This window comes from Manis pentadactyla, chromosome 14, assembly GCF_030020395.1.
Source record: "Manis pentadactyla isolate mManPen7 chromosome 14, mManPen7.hap1, whole genome shotgun sequence".
Lineage (NCBI taxonomy): Eukaryota > Metazoa > Chordata > Mammalia > Pholidota > Manidae > Manis > Manis pentadactyla.
This window is the reverse complement of record NC_080032.1, coordinates 4,755,350-4,779,162: the sequence shown is the minus strand read 5'-3', so window position 1 is coordinate 4,779,162 and position 23,813 is coordinate 4,755,350. Positions and strand designations below refer to the sequence as shown.

General features: G+C 59.0%; 4 protein-coding genes across 9 annotated transcripts; 2 read left to right on the top strand and 2 right to left on the bottom strand.

The window, feature by feature from the left end:
- Nucleotides 1-1,061: 1,061 nt before the first annotated feature.
- On the bottom strand, nt 1,062-11,227 carry MMP11 (matrix metallopeptidase 11). 3 transcript variants are annotated; one of them, XM_057492565.1, is made up of 8 exons: nt 11,095-11,227; nt 5,814-6,043; nt 4,745-4,888; nt 4,532-4,665; nt 4,151-4,392; nt 3,817-4,033; nt 2,825-3,082; nt 1,062-1,887 (listed from the first exon to the last, which is right to left on the bottom strand). In XM_057492565.1, the coding sequence occupies exons 1-8, from the start codon at nt 11,191-11,193 to the stop codon at nt 1,754-1,756; spliced, it is 1,458 nt and encodes a 485-aa protein (XP_057348548.1). In that variant the 5' UTR covers nt 11,194-11,227; the 3' UTR covers nt 1,062-1,753. The 3 variants fall into 3 exon arrangements, with proteins under 3 accessions (XP_057348548.1, XP_057348549.1, XP_057348550.1); XM_057492566.1 differs by lacking the exon at nt 11,095-11,227 and adding an exon at nt 10,941-11,083; XM_057492567.1 differs by lacking the exon at nt 11,095-11,227 and adding an exon at nt 7,354-7,665.
- A 2,286-nt stretch (nt 11,228-13,513) lies between these two features.
- Nucleotides 13,514-15,451, top strand: CHCHD10 (coiled-coil-helix-coiled-coil-helix domain containing 10). The gene is made up of 4 exons (XM_057491602.1): nt 13,514-13,673; nt 13,915-14,134; nt 14,999-15,146; nt 15,247-15,451. The coding sequence occupies exons 1-4, from the start codon at nt 13,633-13,635 to the stop codon at nt 15,264-15,266; spliced, it is 429 nt and encodes a 142-aa protein (XP_057347585.1). The 5' UTR covers nt 13,514-13,632; the 3' UTR covers nt 15,267-15,451.
- C14H22orf15 (chromosome 14 C22orf15 homolog) lies at nt 15,422-18,548 on the bottom strand. 4 transcript variants are annotated; one of them, XM_057491600.1, is made up of 7 exons: nt 18,304-18,548; nt 18,111-18,136; nt 17,475-17,561; nt 17,248-17,385; nt 16,566-16,640; nt 16,329-16,485; nt 15,422-15,565 (listed from the first exon to the last, which is right to left on the bottom strand). In XM_057491600.1, the coding sequence occupies exons 2-6, from the start codon at nt 18,133-18,135 to the stop codon at nt 16,346-16,348; spliced, it is 465 nt and encodes a 154-aa protein (XP_057347583.1). In that variant the 5' UTR covers nt 18,136; nt 18,304-18,548; the 3' UTR covers nt 15,422-15,565; nt 16,329-16,345. The 4 variants fall into 4 exon arrangements, with proteins under 4 accessions (XP_057347583.1, XP_057347584.1, XP_057347581.1 ...); XM_057491601.1 differs by having other exon boundaries at nt 18,368-18,548; XM_057491598.1 differs by having other exon boundaries at nt 18,111-18,189; nt 18,368-18,544.
- A 3,267-nt stretch (nt 18,549-21,815) lies between these two features.
- On the top strand, nt 21,816-23,178 carry VPREB3 (V-set pre-B cell surrogate light chain 3). Its single transcript, XM_057491463.1, has 2 exons — nt 21,816-21,961; nt 22,719-23,178. The coding sequence occupies exons 1-2, from the start codon at nt 21,913-21,915 to the stop codon at nt 23,033-23,035; spliced, it is 366 nt and encodes a 121-aa protein (XP_057347446.1). The 5' UTR covers nt 21,816-21,912; the 3' UTR covers nt 23,036-23,178.
- The last annotated feature ends 635 nt before the right edge of the window (nt 23,179-23,813 follow it).

Genomic DNA, 23,813 nt, shown 5'->3' with positions numbered 1-23,813 from the left:
GGGCCGCCGTCTAAACAAAAGGTCCGGGCGTGTCCCCGCGGGCCTCTTAAAGGAACCACGACCTGTTTCTTTCTCCCAAGTCGAAGCACCGAGGAAACTTCTCAAGGACAGAAATAGCAACCCGAGGCCCTGACTCAGGCAGTGGTTTTCCCAGTCTCCCAGCTGCGGCTGAACTCAGCTCAGTGGAGGAGGAACGAAGTGAGGTTTGAAGGTCAGGAGGAGACCGGAGCTACCCTTGTCTCAGTTTCCCCACCGGCAAAACGCAGTGCAGCTGAGTAGATGAGAGGCCGCCTAGGAACAGGTGCCCCATTTCTGGGCCCACAGCTGTCCCTGCCACTGTAGGGATGGGCAGAATAACAACATGAGGTGGGAGTTGACATGGGCAGAGGATCCCGGGCTTGGCAGGATTCCAAGGCCCAGGTGGTGTTTGGTTTGGCTAGTGCGTCAGATGAGAACTGGGAGGAAACTCCTCCATTCCCTCCTTAACTCTGTGCTCTGTGCCTCCAGTGGGCGCCGCGTGGGGTGGTATGCAAAGCTAGAGAACCCTGCCCAGTGGGGCTTACAGCCAGGAGTGCTAACGAAAGCACCATTATATCCACTGCTGACAATTTCATATGGTTCTGTCTGTAAAGTTGCTGCTGTGATAGGTGCTACTATGAAGAAGATACACGTGGGGCTGAAGGGCAGGGCAGAGCAACACTGGAGAGTCACGCAGGCTCAGCAGTGGTAACCAGGAGCTTTGTCCTGTGACCTGATAGCAGAAAGACCTTTAGGAGAGGGGTTGGGGTGTAGCATGATCAGATAAAGTGACCGCCACCTAGTGGGGGATAACCTCAGGGGCAAGCCAGGAAGCAGGGAATCAATTACAGAGCCACTACAGGTGTCCAGCTAGATGAGGTGGCGGAATGGAAGGGAACGAGCCCTACGCTTTGCGCTCAGCCCCAAGGACCTTGTGGGGATGGGGTAGGCTGCGCCCCTGGCTCCCAGGACAGATGAGGTCCTGAGCCAGCTCGCACTCCCCAACTCCTTCCCCATTCTGTCACAGAGAAAACCCGGACAGGTAGGTAGAAAATAACCATGTTTTAATGACACTCCTCAGTACAAAAAAAAAAGGCTTTATACACACTGTACACATATTTACATGTCTTTGGAAGGTCCCAGTGCTAGGATAAGGGTTGGGAGGATCCGGCCCGTGACAGGATTGAGGTATGTTGGAGCCTCCAGGGCCCAGGGTCCCCAGCAGGAAGTACCCCCCTCCCCAGCTGACTCTGGCCATGTTAGCGTGGATCCTAGGGAACAGACTTCCAGGACCACCAACTGGAAGGCAGCCAGTTCCCAGCGCCTACCCAGAGCTGACTTCTCAGAAAAAGGCGGAAGGCCACGGGGCCCTTGGCACTGCTGTGCCAGTACCTGCAGGAGCCTCTGGGCAGGGGTAGAGTGAGGGCTCCGGGGATACAGACAGGGCAGCAGGGCTTGACTGACTTGCACAGGTGGGGTAGAGTGGCCCAAGACCTCCCTTTCATTCAAGTAATGCCAAAACTTCCCTGCCTGGTCTGAGACAGTTGCTCGCAGGTGTCCACGACCCGCGTGGACCCCTGCGGTTGTCAAGGTGGCAGCCCCCTTCTCCACCTCCCTGAGGAGACATGGGCTCCATCCCGTGCCTGATACCCACAGCCACAAAGATGGCTACGGGTCTCTAGCCAATGTCAGTGGCCTGGCAGGGGTCGGGGCCCTGAGGGCATCCAAGTTGTGGTTAGCGGAAAGTGTTGGCAGGTTCCATACAGCCGAAGAAGTCTGGGCCCACAAGACGGGGGAAGCCCTCCAGGGCCTTCACTTTCACAGGGTCGAACTTCCAGTAAAGGAGGCCGCGCAGGAAGTAGGCATAGCCTGAGAGGAGAGGAGGGTCAGGGGCAAGTGGACACCAGGACCCAAGGCTGCCTGTCCGGCTGTGCCCAGGGATGGGCACAGGGGAGGTCCAGGTGGGCAGGCCTTGGCCGCTGCTGTGTTCCTGGAAACCTGCAGGCCCCCTTCCCTGTCCTCCTGTCCCTCAGGGAAGCCCTTCCATCTGCCCCAGCACCGGGTCTGAGCTACCATACAGCCTGATAGATGCCTGGAGTCTCAGAAGCCCAACTCCAACCTCTCAGGCAAGCGAGTCCCACTAACCTCACTGCCCCTCCTCCACTGTCACTCTACCGCAGCCAGGCATCCTGAGGCAACATGAGCCACACAGGTGACCTGGAGCCTGAGGCCACCACAGGACTGCTCTCTCAGCAGGTCCCGATGTGGGGGAGCACAGAAGCAGAGGGTATGGGGGACACTTTGAGTCCAGTTCTAGTCCTTCAAGATGGTGGGAGGTCAGCCAGGTGGTTCAGTGGTTAGGAGCAGGGACTGCCTGGGTGGGAGTCCTGGCTCCCCACTATCTACCTGGGTGGTCCCAGTTAGGGACCTCATTACCTGAACCTCTATTTGCCCCTCTGAGTACTAGGTTTATAACAGACACTCTGTCAGAGGGCTGGCAGACCTGTGACCTGTTTGAGACCCGCAGGGAACTTGGCACTACCTGGAACAGTGTCACTGCTCAGAGTGCAGTGGTTATTATTTTTTCAGCTAAGACTGAGAGACCAGGGCAAGCCCTTGGTCCTCTTTGGCCCTCAGTCCCTTCCTCTGCAGCATGGGTGTATAGCGCTGCCCTGGCATGAGGTGGAGGGCAGATGGCAAGGGCTCCGGACCAATGATTTGTGATGAAGAGCCACCGCCCAGCCACCACCATGTGGGAGATGCGGCTGCCGCACCACTTCCACCAGCCCCCTAGCCCCCAACACACCATCGGCATCCTGGAAGGAGGCGTCAATCTCAGAGGGCACCCCTCGCCAGTCGGTGGCCCGGCGGGGCACAGGGCTGTCCACACGGTGGGTGCTGGGGTAGAAACGCCAGTAGTCTCCACCTCGGAAGAAGTAGATCTTGTTCTTCTCAGTACCCCAGACCAAGGCAGCGTGGATAGGGGACCCCTTCAGACCCAGCTCAGAGAGGGGTGCAGGGCCCAGGACTGGCTTCTCGCCATCATACACCCAGTACTGAGCACCTGTCGGAGGCGGAGAGAGGCTGCAACCGAGCTGCCCAACTGCCATACTGGGCCACCGCAACACCACCACCTTCATGGGCCTCCCCACCCTCAGTTTCCCTGTTCATAAAACACCCAGGCCAATAATCCTACTCAGCACCCCCATCAGCAGAGGGAAGTGGGAGCCAGCAGCATAAGCTCGTGCACTTAGTGCCGGGGAGGGACCGTGGGCAGAGGTCACTCTAAGCAGGAGGGAGATCTTCCCCTGGCATTTGGCTGCCTGTGGCAGTGCCTGCTGACCATTCCCTGGCTCACCAGGCCCTGGCTGGCCCTGTGTTTATGAAGTCCCTGCCACCTGGAGTGCTCTGGGCGCTTGCGTTTGCCAGCTGAATTACCACCAGGGCTCTGGGCCTGCCAGACCTGGGTCAGATCCCTGCTCTGCCCTTTCCAAGCTGTGCTTCAGGTGAGCCACTTCACCTGACCTTGTCTCGAGGCCAGGGGTAATAATCCTAGCTGCCCCACAGGGAGGCTTTGAGGCCTGACTGCACCGGTGTGCTGCTCTGCTCCCATCTTGTGAGTCACCTCCTCCCAGGCCTCCCAGGTATGCCCAGAGAAGTAGGCCATTCTCTTCCTGGGCCCCGCACCTTCCGGGCAACTCCCCCTGCCTGTCTTGTCAGTCTGGCTGTCCCTACCCTTGGCCATGATGTTCCTCGCTCCCAGAACCTCCTGAGTGTGATTCCCCAGCCCCCACCCACCTTGGAAGAACCAGATGTGGCCCTGGGCATCCTCAAAGGCTGCATCCACAGGCTTGGGCAGCCCCTGCCAGTGGCGAGAGGCCAGTGCAGGGTAGCCAGGCTGCAGCCGGCCCCCACGCAGCCGCCACACAAAACCTGCCTTGAAGAAGAAGAGCTCGCCCCGGATGGTGGAAACCGCGTCAAAGGAGACCTCACAGGCATCTGGCAAGGTTTCCGGCTGGGGTGGGAGAGAAGGGCCAGGAGAGAGCCCATGTTGGAGCCACAGGGGCTAGGGGGTTGAGGGGAGCTGGGAGCAGGGCCTCCCCTCCTGTCTTCCCACTCTCCCGGGTCTCACCTCCAATGGTGCAATCTCATTGGTGTCCACCCCAGCCTGGGGTACCAGGGCTGGGGGACTGGAGGTGGGGACCAGCCGGGGTTGGCCATACAGGTGTTGGATGCCCCTGCGGTCATCTGGGCTTAGACTTAGTGGGTAGCGGAAGTTGTAGAAAGGGGACATAAGTGCCTTAGCAGCTGTTGTGTGCTGCAGCCCGAGCACATGGCCAAATTCATGGGCTGCCACCTGCAGGAGGTCTGTGCCTGGAAAGGGGAGATAGCCCAGCAGTGCCTGAATCTCTTGCTGCCAGACACCCAAGCTCCAGACCCCAGCTCAGGGACCTGTCCCCATTTGCTGTGATCTTCAGTTGCCCCATCTGGAAGATGGATCCCTAGCCCATACCCTGGTTGTCCCCAACAGTCCAGCTTTCATCATAGTCGAAGTGGACGTCCCCTTCTCTGTGGGTCTTGGGGAAAAAGGCATGGGCCAGGATGCCCCCAGGCCCATCAAATGGCAGGTTGTCCCCATGCCAGTACCTGCAGGTGGGTGGGGCAGAGTCAGTGGCTGCTGATAGGTGGCGCTAGTTCCCAGAGGGGTCCCAGGCCACTGGTTCACCTTGTGAAGTCGATCATGATGTCAGCGTGGCCCTCGTGCACCTCGGTGAAGGTGAGTGGTGTCACTTCACTCCACACCTGTAGGGCCTCTGCCACCGTCTGCCGTACCTGCTCCCGCACCAGCTGCCATGGGAACCGAAGGATCCTGGAGGGAGGAGGAAGGGCCTGGGCCTTGTTCAGGGCAAGGCCAGCCCTGACAGCTCTTGGCAGGAGTTGCCTGATGCTCGGTGGGGATGCATGCACACAGGACACAGGCCAGGTGTGCTCTGGGCCTCAGGTGCGGCGCACCAGTCCCACTGCCACGTGGTACCTCTTTGTGTGGGTTTGTGTGTCCTTACGTGTACACAGATGCCTGCACTGGGTGGAAGGAACACAGGACCAGGAGCCCGAAGACCCGCCTTCTAGACCTGACTATGTGGGGTGATCTTGACCCCTTGGTCCCCTCCTTGGTCCTCAGTTCCCCACTCAGGACATTTCTGAGCCCCCCAGAAGTTTCAGCTCCAACACCACAGGACACCACATCATTCTTTATGTGCCTTCTCTCCCAGGCTAGGTCCCTGCCTGCAGGATATGCAAGTCTCAGGCTCTGCCTCAGTTCCAGGGACCTTAGATTGCCAAGCTATCACCCACCCTGCTCCCAGCTGCTCCCAGCTGCACAGACCCAAGATGTGGGTAGATCCGAGCAATGACGTGGTTGATGCCTAGCTCGCCCAGAGCAAAGGCCGTGCCAGCCTCCTTCGCCATGGCCAACTTAGGCCTGGTCCTTAGTAGGTCCCCAGTAGAAGCAGCCTGGGTGACTAAAGGCTGTGGCCAGGCCACCAGACATGTGCTGAGACTTTGTTGACAGAGGCACGGCCCCTCTGCTGTGGGAGGAGGGCACAGGGGTTGGGGGTGCTGTCTGTGTATGCATCTGAATTGGGGTTAGGGAGTTGGTCTGTGGATGGTGCGGGGGTCAGTGGACACACAGGCATGTTAACCACGGAGATCCAGCCCCAGCATGTGTCTCAAGAAACATATGTGAGGTAGCAGGCTGGAGGCCCAGAGCATGCTCCCTGGCCACTGGCCCCTACCTGTAGGTGAGGTCCGTCTTCTCCCAGCGCCCGCCCGACAGCACGAACCGCTTTTGTCGGTTGCGGGCACTCAGCGCATCTGGGGGGTCAGGCACACCACAGCGGGGAGGTCTGGGGCTGCTGGCAGGCCAGGGGGCCTCCTGGGTGTCAGGGGTAGGTGCCAGGCTGCTGGCAGGAGCTTTATGCCAGGGCTGCGGCCCCCTCCTCATGGGGTAGTGGTGGTGGGCATCCTGGGCAGGAAAGAGGATACAAAGGCCTGGTCAGGCCTTGGGCTCTCATGGCCTATTGGCACACACATGCTCAACCCCAGCCCGCCTTGTGGGTGGGCACACTGTGGGCAAGAGAAGGGGTGCGCCTGCCACACACAGCAGGGCCCTTGGCTTGGGCCAAGGCATCTTGCTGCCTCCCAGCCCCCTCCGCCTGGAGGGTCCCGGGCTGCCTGTCACCTACTCCATCCCCTGAGGCTGATGAGGTCTGGGTCGGGGTGCAGCCCCGACTGGACTCTCTACACACACCCAGGAATGGACCCCACACAACGTCTGAGGAAAGGCCACGTGATCCCCTCTTGTTCCCCACCCTGCTTCCCACCCCGGCAAACACCTTTGCTCCTCCGTTTCCTCCCAGGACCCCCTCCAGTTATGTGAGCGAGCTCCTGCCCAGAACACCCAGCACTGCGACTCCCCAGTGTGGAGGGGCTGCAGCCCTGGGGCATGGCCTTGGTTCGCCCACCTGACCAAAGGGGATGATAACCTTGCTTAGTGCCGATCTAGGGTGACACGTGTAAAACAGAGTGTGAGGCAAGGCACCTGGTAAGAGTACCTGGAGCTAAGATCTGATTTCTTAGGAGGCAGTTTTGCTCACACCCCACCAGGCCTGGGCACGTGGCAGGGCTAGATGCAGTCTGTCTGCCTGCTCCACGGAGGGGGGCAGGGGCACAGTTACTAGATGCCCAGCCCCGGGCTGCTGGAGCCGTGCATGCAGATGATTCTGACCTGGAGCTCCCAGCCTCTGGGAGTGCCAGGGCCCAGGTCACAGTTCTCATGCAAGAAGAAGCAGAGGCTCAGGGAGGTGGGGAGACCCTTTGAGGCCGCCCAGCAAGGGCATGGCAGCGCTGGATGAGGATTCTGGCATCCCTGGCCACAGGCAAAGGCTAGGCTGGGTGTGTGCAAAGTTGGAGAGGCACGGACCTGGCTGTTTGCTGACAGACTTAGCGCCTGTCTGGTCTGGGCCTGTCAGGTCTAGGCGGCTCTGGCTTTCCCACAGCCATATTTGGGGTGGGAGCCGGGCGCCCAGGCCCCACCCTTGCCCTCCACTTCTGGCGGTTCTCCCAGGCCCCGAGCTGCCCCAGGGCTCTGATTATTGCCCCAGCCCTCCCGAGCTACCGATTCTGGGGCCACCAAAAACTCAACCCCCCAGCCACCAGACTGAAACCCCAACAGCACCCCACTAGGAAAGAGCCTTCTCTACACCCATGGGTGCAGCTACATGGGGTACAAGGAGAACCATGGGCCAGTTTCCCCCAGTTTCAGAGCATGCTTACCGAATGGTTGATACTTGGCACAGCCCAGTCACTGGGCTTATTCTTACAGGTACTTCTCGTCTTTGTGCTTCACCTGTATCTAGGCCGGGTCCCTACCAACAGTCCCATGCACTTAGCCCCTGAAGGGGCCTCTCACTAATGCATTGCCATCATCCCCATTCCTCAGAGGAGCAATCAGAGCCCGGAGTTGGTAAGCAGCTTGCCCAAGTAACAGCCGGCAAGGGTGGGCGGTCTTTGCTCACAGTCCACCTCCCTCCTGCTACTTCCGCTCTGCTCTTCAGGATGGAGTCGCCCATCCCCTAGGGGAGGGATCCAGGCTGGCCTCACTTGGTGAGAGAAGGAGCAGGAAATTAAGCACCTGCTTCTTCCCAGGCACTCTCCAGGCTCACCGAGCCTCCACCCCCAAGCCTCTGTTAAAAGTATATGCAAGGTCACACGCTGAGGAGTCGGGCTCCAGGTCTGTGTGACTAGCCACGAGGGCCTGCCCCTCCCACTGCCCACTTGACCTCCAGGATAAACAGGTTCCTTCCCCCAGCGCTGGGAAGGGCAGTGCTGTATCATGCCCTGGGAGCTCTGAACAGCCCCCAGCACAGTGTGCCGCTTTTTATGCCTGTGGGCAGAAACCTCCCCTCTCCTCTGTCCCTGGAGCACCCTGTCCTGGAAGGAGGGTGGGTAATAGGCACACACATCGTCCCTTCCTCTCCTGCCCCAACGAGGCACAAAGCCCACATCCAGATCCCTGGATCATGGCCCTCTCAGTGCAGCTGGAAGAGCCACAGTCTGAGATTCAGAAGGCCCTGTGCCTGCCACAGATTCCCCGGGCAAGTCACTGCCCTCTTGGCCTTGACTTGCCCATCCGTCAAATGGGAATGGTGCCATGGAAAGGGCTAAAGAACCTTCTTCTGTGATGTCCACTGCAGCTCTGGCACAAATAAGAGCCTCTTCCGTGGCCTGGCTCCTTGCTCCTGGGGACCTTCCCTCCTACACTTACAAATCTGCTCTCACTAAATGTCCTATAGCTCCCAATACCCATGGTATTCAGCTCCCCCCAAATCTCCAGTCTTTAAATCAAAAGCAGGAATGGCAGTTGGAGGGAGCTTGCAGGCCCAGGGAAGAAGAGTCATTTCAGGGTCTCCCTGAAAGTCAGAGGCCTCCTGACCCCTGTCCATGTCACACTCGTGGGCCATGGAGGCACTGGGATTGAGGCTTCTGGTCACTGGGATTTTTGGGGAGGGGTCCATCACTTAACAGCTCTTGGCCTCAGTTTCCCCATTACTGGGATGGGATATGTGCTCCCTGCCCTGCTGACCTCCCATATTCCATCTTTCTGAGTCCTTTCTGGCCTGGGGCCTGATGCCACAGCTGCACGACCTGGCATGAAGCAGCTTGCTGATCTCTAAGATGGGTGTGCTTGGCCTTCCCAGGGCTGCTGGGATTTAGTGAGGTGGAGTGGTGGGCATGGAACACCCGTGGCCTTGTCCAAAGCCCTGGGTGAGGAGGGGAGCAGGCATCACTATATTTCCCAGAGGAAGAAATAGAATCCAGAGAGGTCAAGAATTTGCCCACAGCCACAGAGCGAGCCAGGCAAGAGCTGGGCCTAGACGGAGCTTATACCTCCAGCCAAGCCCCTCAGCTCTTGGCCTATCACCACATTGCTAACAAGTGTTTCTTCTTCCGATGCGTTTCCTATTACTCCTCAACCAGCAGCCTCCCTCCGCCTGCCATGTGGTGGGTGCCTGGCTAGCTCACCCCTCCCCTCCTCTGGAGGGCACCAAACCACAGCCTCAAACATGCTCGAGGACTTTCTCAGTTGATTCAATCTCCTGCCTGGTCTAGAGGCTTGGGGTCAGCCTCTGCATCAACTTCCAATCTAGAGAAAGGTAGGCACCCTACAGAAGGAGACAAAGGAGGGCCCCAGACTACGAAACTGCTGGGTAAGGGCAGGCTAGTTGTGCCCGTCTCTGGGCCTCCATTTGCTATTGGTCCAACAGGGAAAATTGATCATAGCTATGCCTTCTGCTGTTGGCAGGAGGAGCCCCTGATGGGAGGGCACTGTTAGGCTGTGAGAAAGAGGAGCATTACCATGCCCCTCTGAGGCTCAGACCAAGCAACCTGATTAAGTCAACAGCCAGCATGCGGGCAAGTTCCTCTTTCCCCGGACACAATGGTCTAATTTTTTCCCGGCCACCCTGCTCCAGGAGGGAACGTAGCATCCATCCCACTGCAGTGGGGACTTTCACCAACCAGGAGAGCTGCGAAGTGGGAAGGATAAATATTTACAGAGCTTTCCTGGCTCTGCTGATGACAGCCTGGGAATAAACACCAAGAGGCGACCCTAAATGTTCCCTGCATATCTGCAGAGTGACAGACAGCAGCCCGGCTCAGACCCAGCCCCAACTGACCCTGGACAAGTGTCAAAGTGGTGGCCACAGACGACAAGAGTATCTCCAGTGTGACTGGCTTCGCCCTGCCTCCCCTCCCCTCATTTAGTACTCAGTGCCTAGCGGTGGGCACTGTCATCTCCCACCCACCCTTCCAAGACTGAGGGTGTGAGGTTATGAGGCACAAGAAGGCTCACTCAGAATCACAAGGTTCAAACCCAGAGCTCCCATTCCCCAACCAGTGGGGTCAGCTGCTGCCCAGGGTGATTCCCGACTCTGATCCAAGTTCAGGGGGCCTGGGAGCAGCTGGGAAGAGGCAGAGCTCTGCACTGAGGTGCCCCCTCTCCCCTCCATCCCCACCCCCTTTGGCTCCCACACAGCCAGGACTAGGGCAGAGCTGGCATGGCTGGACAAAGGGACCAGGCCTCCCTCCTCACCAGACCAGCCCCTGCCCCCTGACCCCCACACCTCCTAAGGCTCACATCCCTGCCTGAGCTGCTGGCACGCCTCAGCTGTGGTGGGAGTAGACCCCCCATCCAGGGGACTGTGGGCCTGCAGTTGCTTGGGCTCTGCCTAGTGGCAGCTACGAGTGGCCCCCTGCAGCCCCGGCTCAAGGGGAGGGCGCAGCCTTCTGGGAATACGCAGGCTGTTACACACGCCCCGTGGCTGTCCCCGTCTCCTTGCTCTGCCCTCACGTGGACTCTCCTCTGCTGCTCACACTGTCTCTCCCCTTCGCTTTGCTCTCTGAGGGTGTCAACTGCCCACCCTTGGCCGTCTTCTTTTTCAGCCGCACATCCACACTGTAGCTGTCACTCATGCTGTCCCGACTCCACGCCTCCCCAGATTGTCACTTGCAGGGGCCCATATGGCAGTACCTCCTCCAGGCTCTGGTTCAGTCCCGCTCCACGCCCCCACCCCCGCCCTTTATAATCCCTTGGCCCAAAGCACCCCTGGAGGTGTGTGCACCGAGGCCACACACCTGGAGGCTGCCGCCAGCCTGAGACCTGCTTCGCTTTGTCCCTGTGGTGCACAGGGGACCCTGTAGGCACTCCCGCTGCTGCCTGCGCTGGTGCACACGGCTGGGGCCCGGGGGAGCACGTCCCCACGCTGGGAGGGGGCGAGCGTCTAGTGCCCAGTCCCGCGCCCCATCAGCCGGAGCGTTCCGGCGCGGCTCCACTTGCACACTTCCAGGGACGGGAAGCTCACCGTCTGTCACGTCCACCGGGACCCACAAAGCGTTTCGGGAAATGGGCCGGGCCAGGCCACCCCGGGCGCCCCCGTGGGTGCAGTCGGGCCCCTGAGCCCAGCCCGCGTGCCCGGCGCCCCCTCAGCGAGGAGCGGCCGCCTGGCTGGCACTCACCGGCGGCTGCGGGGCCGGCGGCGGCGGGAGCGCCAGCACCAGCAGCGGGAGCAGGAGGGCGCACGGGGCCGCGCCGCGGAGCCAGGCGGCCCGCGCCATCCGCCCCGGGGCTGCTGGGCCTCTGGGCCGCGCCGGGCCGCCGCCTCTTATAGCCTCCGCCCCGCCCCGGACCCGCCCCCGCGTCTTTTGTTCTGGAGGCTCCCCGTGGCCGCGGCGGCTGGCGTGGGGGAGGTGGACGAGGTGGCCGGGCAGGGGCAGGGGGCCCGGAGACCCGGTCCTTCCTCGGCGCGGGCCGAGCCTTGTCTCAGAAACCCGGTGCTGGGTGACCTGTGACCAGCTGATGCTGCTACGGGCCTCAGTTTCCCCGCTGTGCGGTGGGGAGTCCGAGAGGAGTCGGGTTTCACTTTTCGCCGTCCCCACCTCCACCATTGGAAGGCGCATCCCCCGCTGATCTCCCTGGTGGCCTGACCTCTGACCTGCTAGCCTGTGACAGGTGGTTGTGCCCCTGAGCAAGGCCCCCCTACCCCTTTACAGCCTTCCGGATCCATCTGGAAGTTGGCACAAGAGCCCCTGTGAGAGAAGGGAAGTGTCCCAGGGGAAACTGAGGCATATGGAGGCGGCTGGCCATCCCTCTAGCTTGGGGCAGAACCATAGAGAATTTACAGATGGGAAAGCTGAGGCCCCAGGAGAGAGGGACTAGACAGGCTTTGCACACCAGCAGGCTCCTGGAGGGGTCAGCTGGCCTTCCAACTGGTCAGTTGGAAGAGGGGTACAGTGAGAAGGCCATGGGGGTGGGGGACCATGTTTGAGTGGGGCACTGGCCGCCCAGACTGTCCACTGGCCAGAGACTAACATGCTCCTCAGGCCCCTCTGGGCCAGCCTCCTGAGACCGGAGGGAGAGGAGGTGAGAATCAAAGGAGGAGGTGGTTTCCGTAAGCTGGAAGGACACCCTCACATCCTGCCCGAGGTGACCAGCCACCTCACCAGGGAGCCCGCTCCAACATGGGCACTCTGCAGAGCCAAAATCCAGCAGCCGCGTCTGTCCTGGCGAAAAGGCTCCTGAGCGGCCGCAAGGCGAGGATCCGGGCACCCATGCTGGGCTTAAGAAGGGAGAGAGGCTGGGACAGAGGAGAGAGTGCTCAGGTCGGTTCACCCCCCTCCCCATCAGTCCAGGGAGCCTTCCCAGCTTCTCCGGAAGGCCCAGCAGGGACCCCTACAGGTCGAGGAGATGGAAGATAGCGGTGATCTTTACTACCCGGACTGTCAGCGACCTTTTTCTTCAAATGTGACTCGATTTCGCTCTGGGTGATTTCATCCTCCCCACAATCCCGGTGCCACAGGCCTCCCACGGGGGCACCGGACTGTGATGGGGAAGGGTAAAGAACCCAGGGCTTCTCCCCTCCAGGGTACTAACATGACCTCTGCGAAGTCACTCAAAACAGACCATTAAAAAGTTCCTCAACTGTGCAACACAGAGAAGACAAGTAGTGATTCTACAGCATCTTACTACGCTGATGGACAGTGACTGTAATGGGGTTTGTGGGGTGGACTTGGTGAAGAGGGGAGCCTAGTAAACATAATGTTCTTCATGTAATTGTAGATTAATGATACCAAAAAAAAAAAAAGTTCCTCAAGGGCTGGCAAGCATCCTAAATCCGCGCCTCCCGCCTTCTCTTGGCCTGGAACCAAGGTAGTAAAACCGTGAGGCCGCAGGATTCAAACCTGCGTAAATGCCCCTAGACACTCAGGTCACGGCCTTTGGGATGGACATGCTGCTTTAATGTCGCCTAAGCGCTGTCAGTGTCCTGCGCTGCATCCGTGAGGCAGGGAGGTCAGGTGGGGTGCAGGGTTGCTTGGGGGGCCTCACTGCATTCTAAGGTGCTGTCCAAGGCTGCCCACGTCTGCAGCGGATTTTGGTGGGGATGGAGTAGAAGAGAGGTTCCGGACGCCCCCTGGCGGAAGCTCTGGGGAACGGTCGCGCCCAGCCGCCTTCTGGGTACTTCGTCCCGCTTTGGAACCGCCGCGACCCAGGGGCTACGCCATAGTCAGGAAACCGTGTCTGATAGGAGGGAGAGGAGTAGAGCCTGGCCTGGCACCTCGTGACCCTTCCCTGATGGCCTCAGTTACGTCCCTGTCTTCACTCCCTTGGAACTCGGGGAGCACCCAACTCCACTCCCTGCGCTCCGCGGTGGTCTTTGTAGGGCCTGTCCCATCGCTTCAGCATAAGCCCTCGGCACTTTGCAGCATTAGCCTGTGTCCCCAGGGACCTCACAGCTCGGGCAGGTGACAGGGTCACATTTCCAGGAGAGACCGGCGCCAAGACTAGAGGGGGAGGTCGGCTGGCAGCAGCGGTCCCGGGCACTAGCGTGAGGGTAGGTGCCGCCCCTTGCCTACCGCTGGAGGTGTGTCCTCGAGGCCCCGCCCCAGACCCCGCCCCTTTCCCCGGCCACGGAGGGAGCTGCCGGTCGTTCCCGAGGCAGAGCTGCTGCCGCGGTCGCCGTCTGTGACTCAGCTCGGCCGGGCTGCATCGACGCCACCATGCCCCGTGGGAGTCGTAGCGCGGCTGCCCGCTCAGTCAGGTTCGAGCGGGACTCGGGCCGGGAGTGGAGAAGGCTAGGGAAGAGGGGCCCGTCCCCAAGGGCGTGACAGCGCGACCTTGGCGGCTGCTGCGCCATCTTTGGGGGGAGGGGAGGCGGGGACGGCAGCCGCGTGTCTAAGACGGCGGTCGTCCACCCTCCCGGAGGAAGAGGGGGTGCTTCCAGGAGCCGCAGGCCCCCTGGGGTCCGGCCAGGATTAACCCGGCTTCCCCCCGTCCCGCAGCCGCACCGCCGCGCCTTCTGCCCATCCGCCCGCGCACCCGCCGCCCTCGGCCGCGGCCCACGCCCCAGCGCCTTCAGGCCAGCCGGGCCTGATGGCGCAGATGGCGTCCACGGCCGCAGGGGTAGCCGTGGGCTCGGCCGTGGGACACGTCATGGGCAGCGCCCTGACCGGAGCCTTCAGCGGGGGTAACTCAGAGCCTGCCCAGCCTGCCGCTCAGCAGGTGAGCAGGGAGCTCCGGAGAAACAGAGGCCCCTCGGAAGGACACATGCAGGGAGCTGCGGCACTGTCCCAGGAGTGCCGAGGGCGGCGTCCAGAGCTGCCTCAGGCCCAGGACTTTGCCTAAGTGGGGTCCTGGTCCCCACTCTGCTGTTGGCCTCCTGTCACCCACAGGCAGGCTCTCAGCCCCGACTCTGAGCTCAGGGTCCCTACAGTTTCAGGGACAGACACCAGCCAGCCCTTTAAAAATGGGGAAACTAAGGCCCTTAGAGGTTCAGAGACAGGCCCATGTGACCTAACCTTAGCAGAGGCGAGGAATGTTCCAAGTTCTGTGTCCCTGCTCTCCCAGCTCCGGGTCTGCCCTATAACCCTTGCACCCAAGGGCGAAGGATAGCCAGTGACTCTGGGCCTGTTCTCCGCTGGCCTGTCCAAACCAGGTGCCCCACTAGTCCTGAGCCAAATGCAGACTTAGTGGCACGGTCAGGGGTCATGAGGGTCAGTGTGGCTGAGCCACTAAAGTGCTAGAACTTGTGGGGCTGGGCCTCATACTCCAAGCCCCAAGGTTTTATCTAAAGCCTTCTCCTGCCTCCCACCATGCCCTTGCCCAGCGTGCCCATTATGAGGCAGCTGGGGAATGCCATCTATACCAGCACTAGCATCAGTTGAGTGGCCGTGGGAGGGCTGTGGGCTCACCTTGTTTCACAGAGGAAGCAGCTGAGGCTAGACAGGCCCTGTCTGTCTGAGTCAGTCAGCCTGCCAGGAACCCCTGGGACCCCTGGGCTGGGGCTGTGGAGAGGCAGGTGGCCCCCAGCTTTGGAGCCCACTGCTGGGTGCCAACCCCAAGCTGACCTTGCTGTGCCATGCCCAGGCCCCTGCTCATGCTGCCCCCCAGGCCCTGCAGATGGGGCCCTGTGCCTACGAGATCAAGCAGTTCCTGGACTGCTCCACCACACAGAGTGACCTGACCCTGTGCGAGGGCTTCAGTGAGGCTCTGAAGCAGTGCAAGTACAACCATGGTGAGCAGGCAGCCCTGGCCGTGGCAAGGGCGCGGGGGTGGCAGTCCATCTTTCTGCTTCTGCAGGCTGACACCAACCTGGGCTGTGCCTCCCTCTGCAGGTCTGAGCTCCCTGCCGTGAAGAGACCACAGATGGGTGCAGATTCGTGAGCCAGCCCTGCACCCACCTCCACCCTGTCACCGGCAGCCGACCACGATGTCAGATTGTACCCACGTAGCTGGGATTGGCAGTGAGGAGGGGGTTTCTCACCCCACAGAATACCCGAGACGCAAATGTGCAATTAAAAGAGTTTATTTTAGACCAAAGCCTGCTGCGTGCCTCTCAAGCTGGCTTGTCTGCTGGCACCACGGATGGCAAATGGGCTGGGGAGGGTAGATGGATGAATGTTGCCCACGGTGGAATGCTGCACCTTAAGTAAACTGGGTGGGGAGGGAGGAGCCCTGTTGTTATCTGACAGCTTCAGGCAGTCCGGGTGGGGGTGGTGAGGCATTAGCAGGTGATCTCAAGGGCATCTGACTCAGGGCTGGAATCCCTGGGGGAGCCTATTGTCACCCCCTTCAGGGGTGGTCCCTCATCCCTTCTTGCTTCTGCCCCTGGATCCCTTTCTCTGTACTCACATTTTAGGGGATACCCTCCCACCCACCCCCACCCCAAGGCAGCCTCAGGTCCTGTCTGTGACCTTGTTCCTTTTGCTGATGCAATTTCTCAGTAATCCCAGATTCTGCAAGAGGAATGCTGCAGGGTCTCTAGGCCTGATCACACGAGGCAGAGGTCACGGCCAATTGCCTTGGCTCTGAGTCCAGCCCAGATACTGGGCTGTGGTGTGCCAGGTCACAAGCAGCAGGCCCTTCAGAACCAGTGCAAGCCTCGCTGTCAACACTGCTGCTTCCAGTCACTGAGTTCATCTGACAGCTCTGCATTGAATACCTACTGTATGCGAGGCCCTACAACATGCCCGGGCACTGAGGACATGCCTGCCCTTAAAAGCACTTACACTCCAGCCAAATGGTGGAGTCCTGTCTCTTGTTTCCAGCCTGTGTGCCATCTTGTGGGTATACGTGGGGGTGAGGGAGAGGGTTGGCACTGGGGGTCCACCTCGAAGCACAAATAAGCTGCTTCCCTGGGAAAAGGTCCTACTTTTCAGTGTCAGTGTCCCCCCAGGTGCCCATGTCTCTTCCTTACCTGGCTCCTGGTCCCAGCTAGTGGGTCCTTGATGGTAAGGAGCCCACCTTTCGGAGCCTTGAAGGAGGGCCTTGCTCCTGGTGGCCACGCCATGTGCCTGTGCGTCTCCTCCGGCCATCACCCATCGGGGGTAAGCCAGACAGCCAGCGTAGCTCCTCTGGAAGGCCCAGGAAACCCTGCCTGTGGGAGTTTGGGAAAAGGGGCACCCTCCCCATGGGGCTCCTCAGTGACACTCACCTGCCAGCTCTGGACACCAGTCACCCAGGTTCTCCAGCAGGGACTCATAGCGGGTAGGCACCCCGCCCTCCCCCTCTGCAGAGGGACGAAGAAGACAGATTCCTGGCTGGCCCGAGGGTCCCCATTCTGGTCTCTTACTCAACCTCTTAGCTGGCCTTGGCTAGGGTCAGGACAGGACAATGGATGGGGAGGGTCAGGACTAGATCACGGCCAAAGTGGGTGTGGGGGGTGTTGGGCAGGGTCCTGGGTGGTCCCTAGGCGCTGTTCCCCTGTTGTTGGGCAATCCTGTGGGGGTGGGGTGGGTGGTCTTACAGAGGGAGTTTAAGCAGGGGGTGGAGTATTCATGAGGTAGGTGGGAGTTTCTCAGGAGGGAGGGGATTTCTGGGAAATAGGGTGACACCCTCCCTTGGTCCTTGCACGGCAGACCTAGGAGCTGTCTAGGCGCCAAGGGGTGTGAAGTCAGGGTCTACTCCATGGTGGAACCAGCCAGTTGAGCAGGTCTGTTTATACCCTCGCTCCCCATATCCCAAGAGAACAGCAGTACAGGGAACGTTCAGAAGCATCTAACCGGATGTAAACCGGCCAAAGTCCCCAACCTCCTCCCAGCAATGCTGGCTGTCTGCAACTGTAACAGCCCCTCTTACCTCCCAAAATAACCCCAGGGGTCTCGGGCCCCACTTACTGATGATCTGCACGAGGACATAGGTCCCACGCTCCTGTAGCAGGGTGCTGCCCATAGGGGGGGCCTGGGAAGCCCCCTCCTCCAGGCCCTCCCCCAGGCTCACCAGGTGTCCATCCTCAGACAGGAGGGCGATGCTTGCTGGGAGGGCAGGGAGGGAGGCAGGACAGGGTTGGTACCCCTGTTTGGAGGCCCTGGGCCTCTCCTCCCCAGCAGCTCTCCCTCCTCACCATCTGGGGGCACCTGCCCCCTCTGCCTCAGGTGGGCTGCGAGGGTCACCAGGCTGCACCAGGGGTTCAGCAGCTCCCTGCAGCCCGCTGTGGGAAGAAGCGAGTGGGTGAAATCCTTTACTTCCCCTAATCTGGGACCCTCGCTACCCCCCCACCCCCCCACCCCCGTCTTCCCTAACCAAAGCGGGGAGCAGTGCTGGGCTGCAGGATTAGGATTGTGCCCCGCCTCCAGCCGTCTCCTGAGATGCGGATGCACAACTCGAGCCTCTCACACCAGGCCTGATCCCGCTCCAGCCCCGCCTGCTGGTGGAGGAATCGGCCCCTGTGTCTAGAGCCTCAGGTGCCTGTGTGCCCTGCGGCTTGAGGACCACTGACTGAAGAGCCAAGAGACTGTGCGGTTTTAAAAAATGCCACCAGAGGAACTCCTGTGAATTTCCCAAGACCCCGCTGGAGTTTTCTCCTAAAGGTACTCCAGACACTGGATGGACCTCCTCACAGAGCCCCTTCCCCAGATTCCCCATCCCATATGCACCCCCCTTCCCTATACTGCCTCCCTCCCCTCGGTCAGGCAGAGGGAAGCCAGCGCCTGAGTGCACCGACCCCCACCAGTCTGCGGGGACAGGCGACCCCACTTACCTCCAAACATCACTGTGATAAGCATGCTGCAGGGGAGAGGAGGCAGATGTGGGGCTTTGATCCCCCAGCCCTCCACTTCCTGATTAAGGAAGGAGCTGGGGTTGAGATCTATTCTGGGGTGGGGTCCTGCCAGATGTACACTTGGGGGGACGGGTGGGGGCACCGAGGCCTGTATAGGTTCCTTTCTGGTCACCCTTGGGGCTGGAGGGATCCCTGCAGCTAGTCCAGGACCCCTGGCCTCCTCCTCTTCTGCTCACAGGGTCAGAGCAGCAGGAGACGACTGAGCCCCTCCCAGCTTTCAGGCTGGTCTCCATGGCAGTGGGAGCTGCCAAGATGTCTGGGCAGGAAATGCCTTCCCACCAGTTTCCCAGAAACAGGGTCTGGGGCGGGAGTATGAGCATTCCCTGAGGCAGGGCTATAGCTGGGGAACAAGCGAGCCATGGGGTCCACATCCCCCATCAGCAGAAGCAGCCCCCAGGCTGGAAGGGGGGCGGGTTCCAGGGGGCTGGGCGCTGGCCCTTGGAAAACCCACGTGGTGAGTTGGTGGGGCTGCGACTGTGACCGTGGCTGAGGCAGGGGATCTTGACCATCTCTGCAGACTTCCTAATGACTCAAGGCCTCTTCCCTTCCTCTCCTCCTCTGCCTTCCTGCTCGCTCCCAACCTCTTTTCTTCTGTCCTTGTTTCTTTCCTTTAGGTCTAGTTTATTGAGGCGTGATTTACATACAGTAACATTCACCCTTGTTGGTGTTTTTGCGTCGTGAGTAATCTCACAGAAACACAACAGTGGAGGATGCAGAACACTCCCATCACCCCCCAAATTCCTGCTTGACCCTTTGTAGTGGACCCCAGCCCCTGGCAAGCACTGCTCCGCGTTCTGCCCCAGCCTTTTCTGCAATGTCATGAAAAGGGAGTTGCACGATGCAGAGCCTTTAGAGTCTGGCTTCTTGCGCTCAACACGATGATCTGAGATTCACTCGGGTTGTCGCGGGTATCAGTGCTCATTCTTTCTTATCCCTGAGGAGGATCCCATTGTCTGGGTGCACCACAGTTTGCTGATCATTCACCTCCTTTGTTTCGGGTTATTTCCAGCTTTTGCTGATAATGAATAAAGCCAGTATAAACATTCACCTACAGGTTTTTGTGTGAAAAGAAGTTTTCATTTCTCTAGGGTAAATGCCAGGAACAGGATTGCTGGGTCATACGGTGAGTGGATCCTTAAGTCTGTAAGAAGCTGCCGATGTTTTCCAGCGTGCCACACAGGAAAGCAGTGTTTTGCGTCGTCCCTCTTTTTGTCTGGCTGTGGCTGGGCCTCTGGGATGCCTAGTGGGTCATGTGCACTTGCTTCCTAGCTGTCTCTCTCTCTCTGGCTCTCCCTCTCTCATCTCCCTTCTGTCTCTGGCATCTTTCCCTGTCTCATATTTATCTGCGCCTCTGCCCCCAACACTGGCTGGTTTCTGTCTCTCCGTTTCTATCTCTGGTCCCCCCAAGCCCTGACCAGACCTCTCCAGCCAGGGTGCCCAGTGGGTGGGTGTCTGGGGCAGGCCCCTAACCTTCGTTGGCTCCCTTTTCCCCAGGGTTTTAGAAATCCCCTCCGTCCACCCCCAACCCCCCATTGATGATTAGGTGTTTGTGTTTGTCCAGCAGTGAGGCCTCCAACCTCCCTGCAGGGCTCTTGTCAGGATTAAATGTGGTTTGACACTTTTAAGCGCTACCTTGGTGCTCAGCACGCAGTGAGTGTCAGAATCAGCACAGTGCGTTTGGCAGCATTTCCCAAACGTATTTAAAAGAGGGCACTTTCTTCCTGGAACACCACTGTATCTGGGGACCTGTGTCCTGCAGAATCAGCTCAGGAGCTCAGGAGTGGCTGCAATCAGATGCCAGAACAGCGCCTGTGCTCTGACAGCCGGCATTCTGTCGTCTGGGGGGTTTGTCTCCAGCACTTGTGAGAAGGGGCGGAGGGCTCTTGTGCCTGGAGTGTCATGAAGATGCCCTAAGGAGGTGTCAGGATGGAAGGGGACCGTGGAGGGGCTTTATGACCTTCCCCAAGGAAGTTCTTGAGGCTGCTAGTTGACTAGAGAGCAGTTTTAGTTAGTTTTATTAGTAGTTAGGTGTGGTAAGGCCAACAGATCAGGAGATGGTTACCACAGAGAAGATAGTATTAAAAAGAAAATCACAGGCCTAACATGGGGTCCCTACTACTAGGTCAAATCACCAGGCCAGACTGAATGCCCGATGTAACTGCAGTTTCGTCCTCCCCCAGAAAGGTGGTCAGTCAGGCGTTTGTCTGGGCGGCATCGATGAGGTAATAATTTCTCATGTGCCCGCTCTGTTCCCCAAAGGGAGAAGAGGTAAACCACCTCAAAAGACCCCTTTGTCCCCAAATGAAGGTGACGTCACTGCAAATAATCCCCCGGGGGATTAGGGCAGGTGGACAGCAGTCCAGAGTGAGAGGGCACCATGCTAAGGGAGGTGGTTGGGAGCCCGAGCTCTGGGTCCACTGGTGTGCATGCTCATGGGAGTTATTACTATCTCTAGGCACTGGCCCACCCTGGCAGAGCATTCCCTGGCACTGGCCCACCCTGGCAGAGCATTCCCTCCAAGGTCAGCAAGGCCTCAGAAGCCAAAGCAGCAACATCCAGAAAATAAAAGGCATGGGCAATACATACACTGTGCTTGGCACTGACCAGACAAGCCCTTTGTATCTGCATAACTCCTGGGCTGGCACTATGCTCATCTTCATTTTCCAGAGGAGGAAACTGAGGCACAAAGAGGCAACTGAGGCACAGTAACTTGGTTGAAATCATGTTCTTAAGAGGAGGATCTGGGATTCAACCTTGAATCCCAACCAAAGTCAGCTCCCCTCCATCTGGCAAATCAAAGGAACTGATCATGTCAAGTACTGGCATGGAGGTCCCTGGAACTCTCTTACCCGCTGGTGGGAGTGCAGATTGACACAGCCACACTGGGATCGCTGGCAGTATTTACTAACGTGCAACATACATCTTCCCTACCACCCGGCAGTTCTGGCCTTCTGAGTCTATCCGGCAGAAATGAGAACACATGTGCACCAAAGACATTGACAGGAAAGTTCGCAGCAACTTTCTTCATAATGGCCAAAGACTGGGAAGCACCCAAATGCCTAATAACAGGAGAATGGATAAACTAAGCGTGATTTATCCCCACAATAAGTTACACACAGCCATGAGGATGAATTAAACATCGCTGCACTCACAGATGACTCATGAAGTTGAGCAGAAGAGAACACACTATCATTCCATTTATAGTTGTCATTCTAGAACAAGCAAACCCAATCTAAGTGCTGGAAGGCAGCATGATGCTCACCTTGTGGGTGCAGGAGCTGTTACCAATGGGGGAGGGGCACGAGGGAGCCTTCTGGGGAGATGGAAATATTCTAAATCTTGATCTGGCTAGAGATTGCAGGGATGTATATATATACACATAAAATCATCAAAACATACACTTAAGATTTGTGCACTTTACTGTAAGTGAGTTGTAACTCAGTAAAAAAGCAGCCACCTGCTGTAAATACCTGTGTGGATTTCTGGGCTCCTGTTCTCAAAAGGATCCCCAGGGGCCAGTACCCTGATATTTGGGGAAATAAGGCCTGGCTGTGGGGACCCAGCACTACAACCCACACCCCCAAAAATCTCCCCCGTCAATGGGCTGATTTGCATGCCCTGTTGTGGTCCAGCAGCCTCTTCTGCCCCATGTGCCCTGAAGCACCTGGAGCCTGCCCAACAGAACGCAGAACAACTCCCGCCTGCTTCCCTGCGTCTGGCCATGGCCTGCTGGCATCTGGCCCTCTTTCTTACTGGGGCCCTCCTGGCAGGTGAGCCCTCCCTGGGCCTGGCTCACCTGGGGGTGGGATGGGGGATGACACTGGCTCCAGAAGGCTCCTATAAGTAGGCAACTCAATGTGGGCAGTTGGGAGGGTTCTGGAAAGGGCATTGAGGTGGATGGGAGAACTGGTTACAGATGGCTCTGCCCTAGACCTGTGGCAAGTCACATCATTTTGTGGGCTTCAGTTTCCCCATTTGTGAATGACCAAATCGGTAGGGTCCCTTCAGACTCTGATTGTTAGGGTCTTAGAAGAGACTGGAGCTGGTTGCCTTCTTAGTTTTCCACAGGGGAAGTTTGTGTGGGTGGTCCCATCCCCACAGGGCCTCAGTCACGACCGAACCCCAGGAAGTTTCCCAGTGACCAGTCCTGAGGTTGAGCTGATGGGTGGTACAGCCCAGGAGGCTTCCTGGGGGCGCTTAGTCTGTAGCCAGGGTGTGGAGGAGCCGGTACGACCGAAGGGAATGGGGTCTGCAGGGCAAGGGGTGGGGAGGGCAGCAGAAGGACCCGGAGGCCCCCAGTCCCACCTCTGAACTCTAGGCCTTCATCTGAACATGAATCCTTAGGGGTGAAGCACTATGGGGACTTAGGGCTCACCAACTCTGTGCCCCATCCAGCACTGACCCCATGGTACTGGGCCATGAACTGTTTCGAGCCAGAGTCTCCTCTGAGTCTGAGCAGGCCTTCATGGGGGCAGGGGGAGAAGAGTGGGGACCCAGACCAGGCCTGAGTGGGTCTGTCTCTTTCAGTTTTCCAGCCAGTCCTGGCCCAGCCTGATGCACTGCTGATCTTCCCAGGCCAAGTGGCCCAGCTCTCCTGTATACTTAGCCCCCGCCATGCCACCATCGGGGAGTATGGTGTGTCTTGGTACCAGCAGCGGGCAGGCAGTGCCCCCCGCTACCTCCTTTACTTCCGCTCAGAGGAGGACTACCACCGGTCCCCTGACATCCCTGACCGCTTCTCAGCAGCCACAGACATAGCCCACAATGCCTGCATCCTGACCATCAGTCCTGTGCAGCCTGAGGACGACGCAGATTATTACTGCTCTGTGGGCTACCTGTCCTAGCCGTGGAGTGTGGGTTGATGCCTCCTGTCTGCCTTCCGATTCTGCCCCTGATGTTGGGCCCCCAACTTTCTCCGAGCCTTGATTTTCCTCCTCTGTAAAATGGGCTAATAATATTCACCATGTCAACAATAACTTTTCTGAGAGCCATGAGATCCCTGCTGAAAATTGACTGTGGTTGGTCTGTGAGTGTGGGAAGTAGGGATTCTTGGATTGTTGCAGAAGAGGAAGCACCTGATATTCTTGGGGTGGGGCCCAGCCTCCCCACTAGTCCCCAGAGGCTCAGAATGGTGGCCTGGTCTTCCTGTGACCCAAGGAGCTGGAGGGAGAGAAAAAGGAACCAGCTCTTGCTGTTCCCAGCTCTGCATGGCTGGTTGTGGTCAACGCTCATGGGGTGACTGGGTCCCCATGGAGGCCAGGCTGCTAGTTTGGGGAGGGGCAGCTAGACAGGTGTGTGTGTGTGTGTGTGTGTGTGTGCGTGTGTGTGGGGGGGTGGGGGTGGGGGTGGGGGTGGGGGGGTGGGTTAATAGGCAATCAGAGGCACCTGCGGGCCAGAGCTGGAGGCCCTGACGGCAGTTGGCAGATGGCAGGGGCGGAGTGGGCGGCATCCTCTTCTCAGGAACTTGGGTTCTACTGGTCTCCCGTAACAGGACTGTGGCAACCTGAAGGAGGCTTTCCCACAGGCAGGAGGCACGTGGGAAGCCCTGGACTGAGGGACAAGCCTTGGCTGGAGGGACAGTCTCGTCATCAGAAGCAGAGCTGAGCCTCTGGGAATGGGGTT

What these genes read in the sequence shown, in the direction of transcription:
- VPREB3 (XM_057491463.1), top strand. Translation starts at nt 21,913, where the DNA reads ATGGCCTGCTGGCATCTGGCCCTCTTTCTTACTGGGGCCCTCCTGGCA. An exon ending in TACTGGGGCCCTCCTGGCAG is followed by an intron (nt 21,962 to 22,718) that starts GTGAGCCCTCCC and finishes TGTCTCTTTCAG; the next exon opens with TTTTCCAGCCAGTCCTGGCC.
- MMP11 (XM_057492565.1), bottom strand. Translation starts at nt 11,193, where the DNA reads ATGGCGCGGGCCGCCTGGCTCCGCGGCGCGGCCCCGTGCGCCCTCCTG. An exon ending in ATCATGATCGACTTCACAAG is followed by an intron (nt 4,666 to 4,744) that starts GTGAACCAGTGG and finishes ACCCACCTGCAG; the next exon opens with GTACTGGCATGGGGACAACC. An exon ending in CCACATCTGGTTCTTCCAAG is followed by an intron (nt 3,083 to 3,816) that starts GTGGGTGGGGGC and finishes CGCCTCCGACAG; the next exon opens with GTGCTCAGTACTGGGTGTAT.
- CHCHD10 (XM_057491602.1), top strand. Translation starts at nt 13,633, where the DNA reads ATGCCCCGTGGGAGTCGTAGCGCGGCTGCCCGCTCAGTCAG. An exon ending in CCCAGCCTGCCGCTCAGCAG is followed by an intron (nt 14,135 to 14,998) that starts GTGAGCAGGGAG and finishes TGCCATGCCCAG; the next exon opens with GCCCCTGCTCATGCTGCCCC. An exon ending in GCAGTGCAAGTACAACCATG is followed by an intron (nt 15,147 to 15,246) that starts GTGAGCAGGCAG and finishes CTCCCTCTGCAG; the next exon opens with GTCTGAGCTCCCTGCCGTGA.
- C14H22orf15 (XM_057491598.1), bottom strand. Translation starts at nt 18,511, where the DNA reads ATGCTCATACTCCCGCCCCAGACCCTGTTTCTGGGAAACTGGTGGGAA. An exon ending in TCTCCTGCTGCTCTGACCCT is followed by an intron (nt 18,190 to 18,367) that starts GTGAGCAGAAGA and finishes TTCCTTAATCAG; the next exon opens with GAAGTGGAGGGCTGGGGGAT. An exon ending in CTGGTGTCCAGAGCTGGCAG is followed by an intron (nt 16,486 to 16,565) that starts GTGAGTGTCACT and finishes TGGGCCTTCCAG; the next exon opens with AGGAGCTACGCTGGCTGTCT.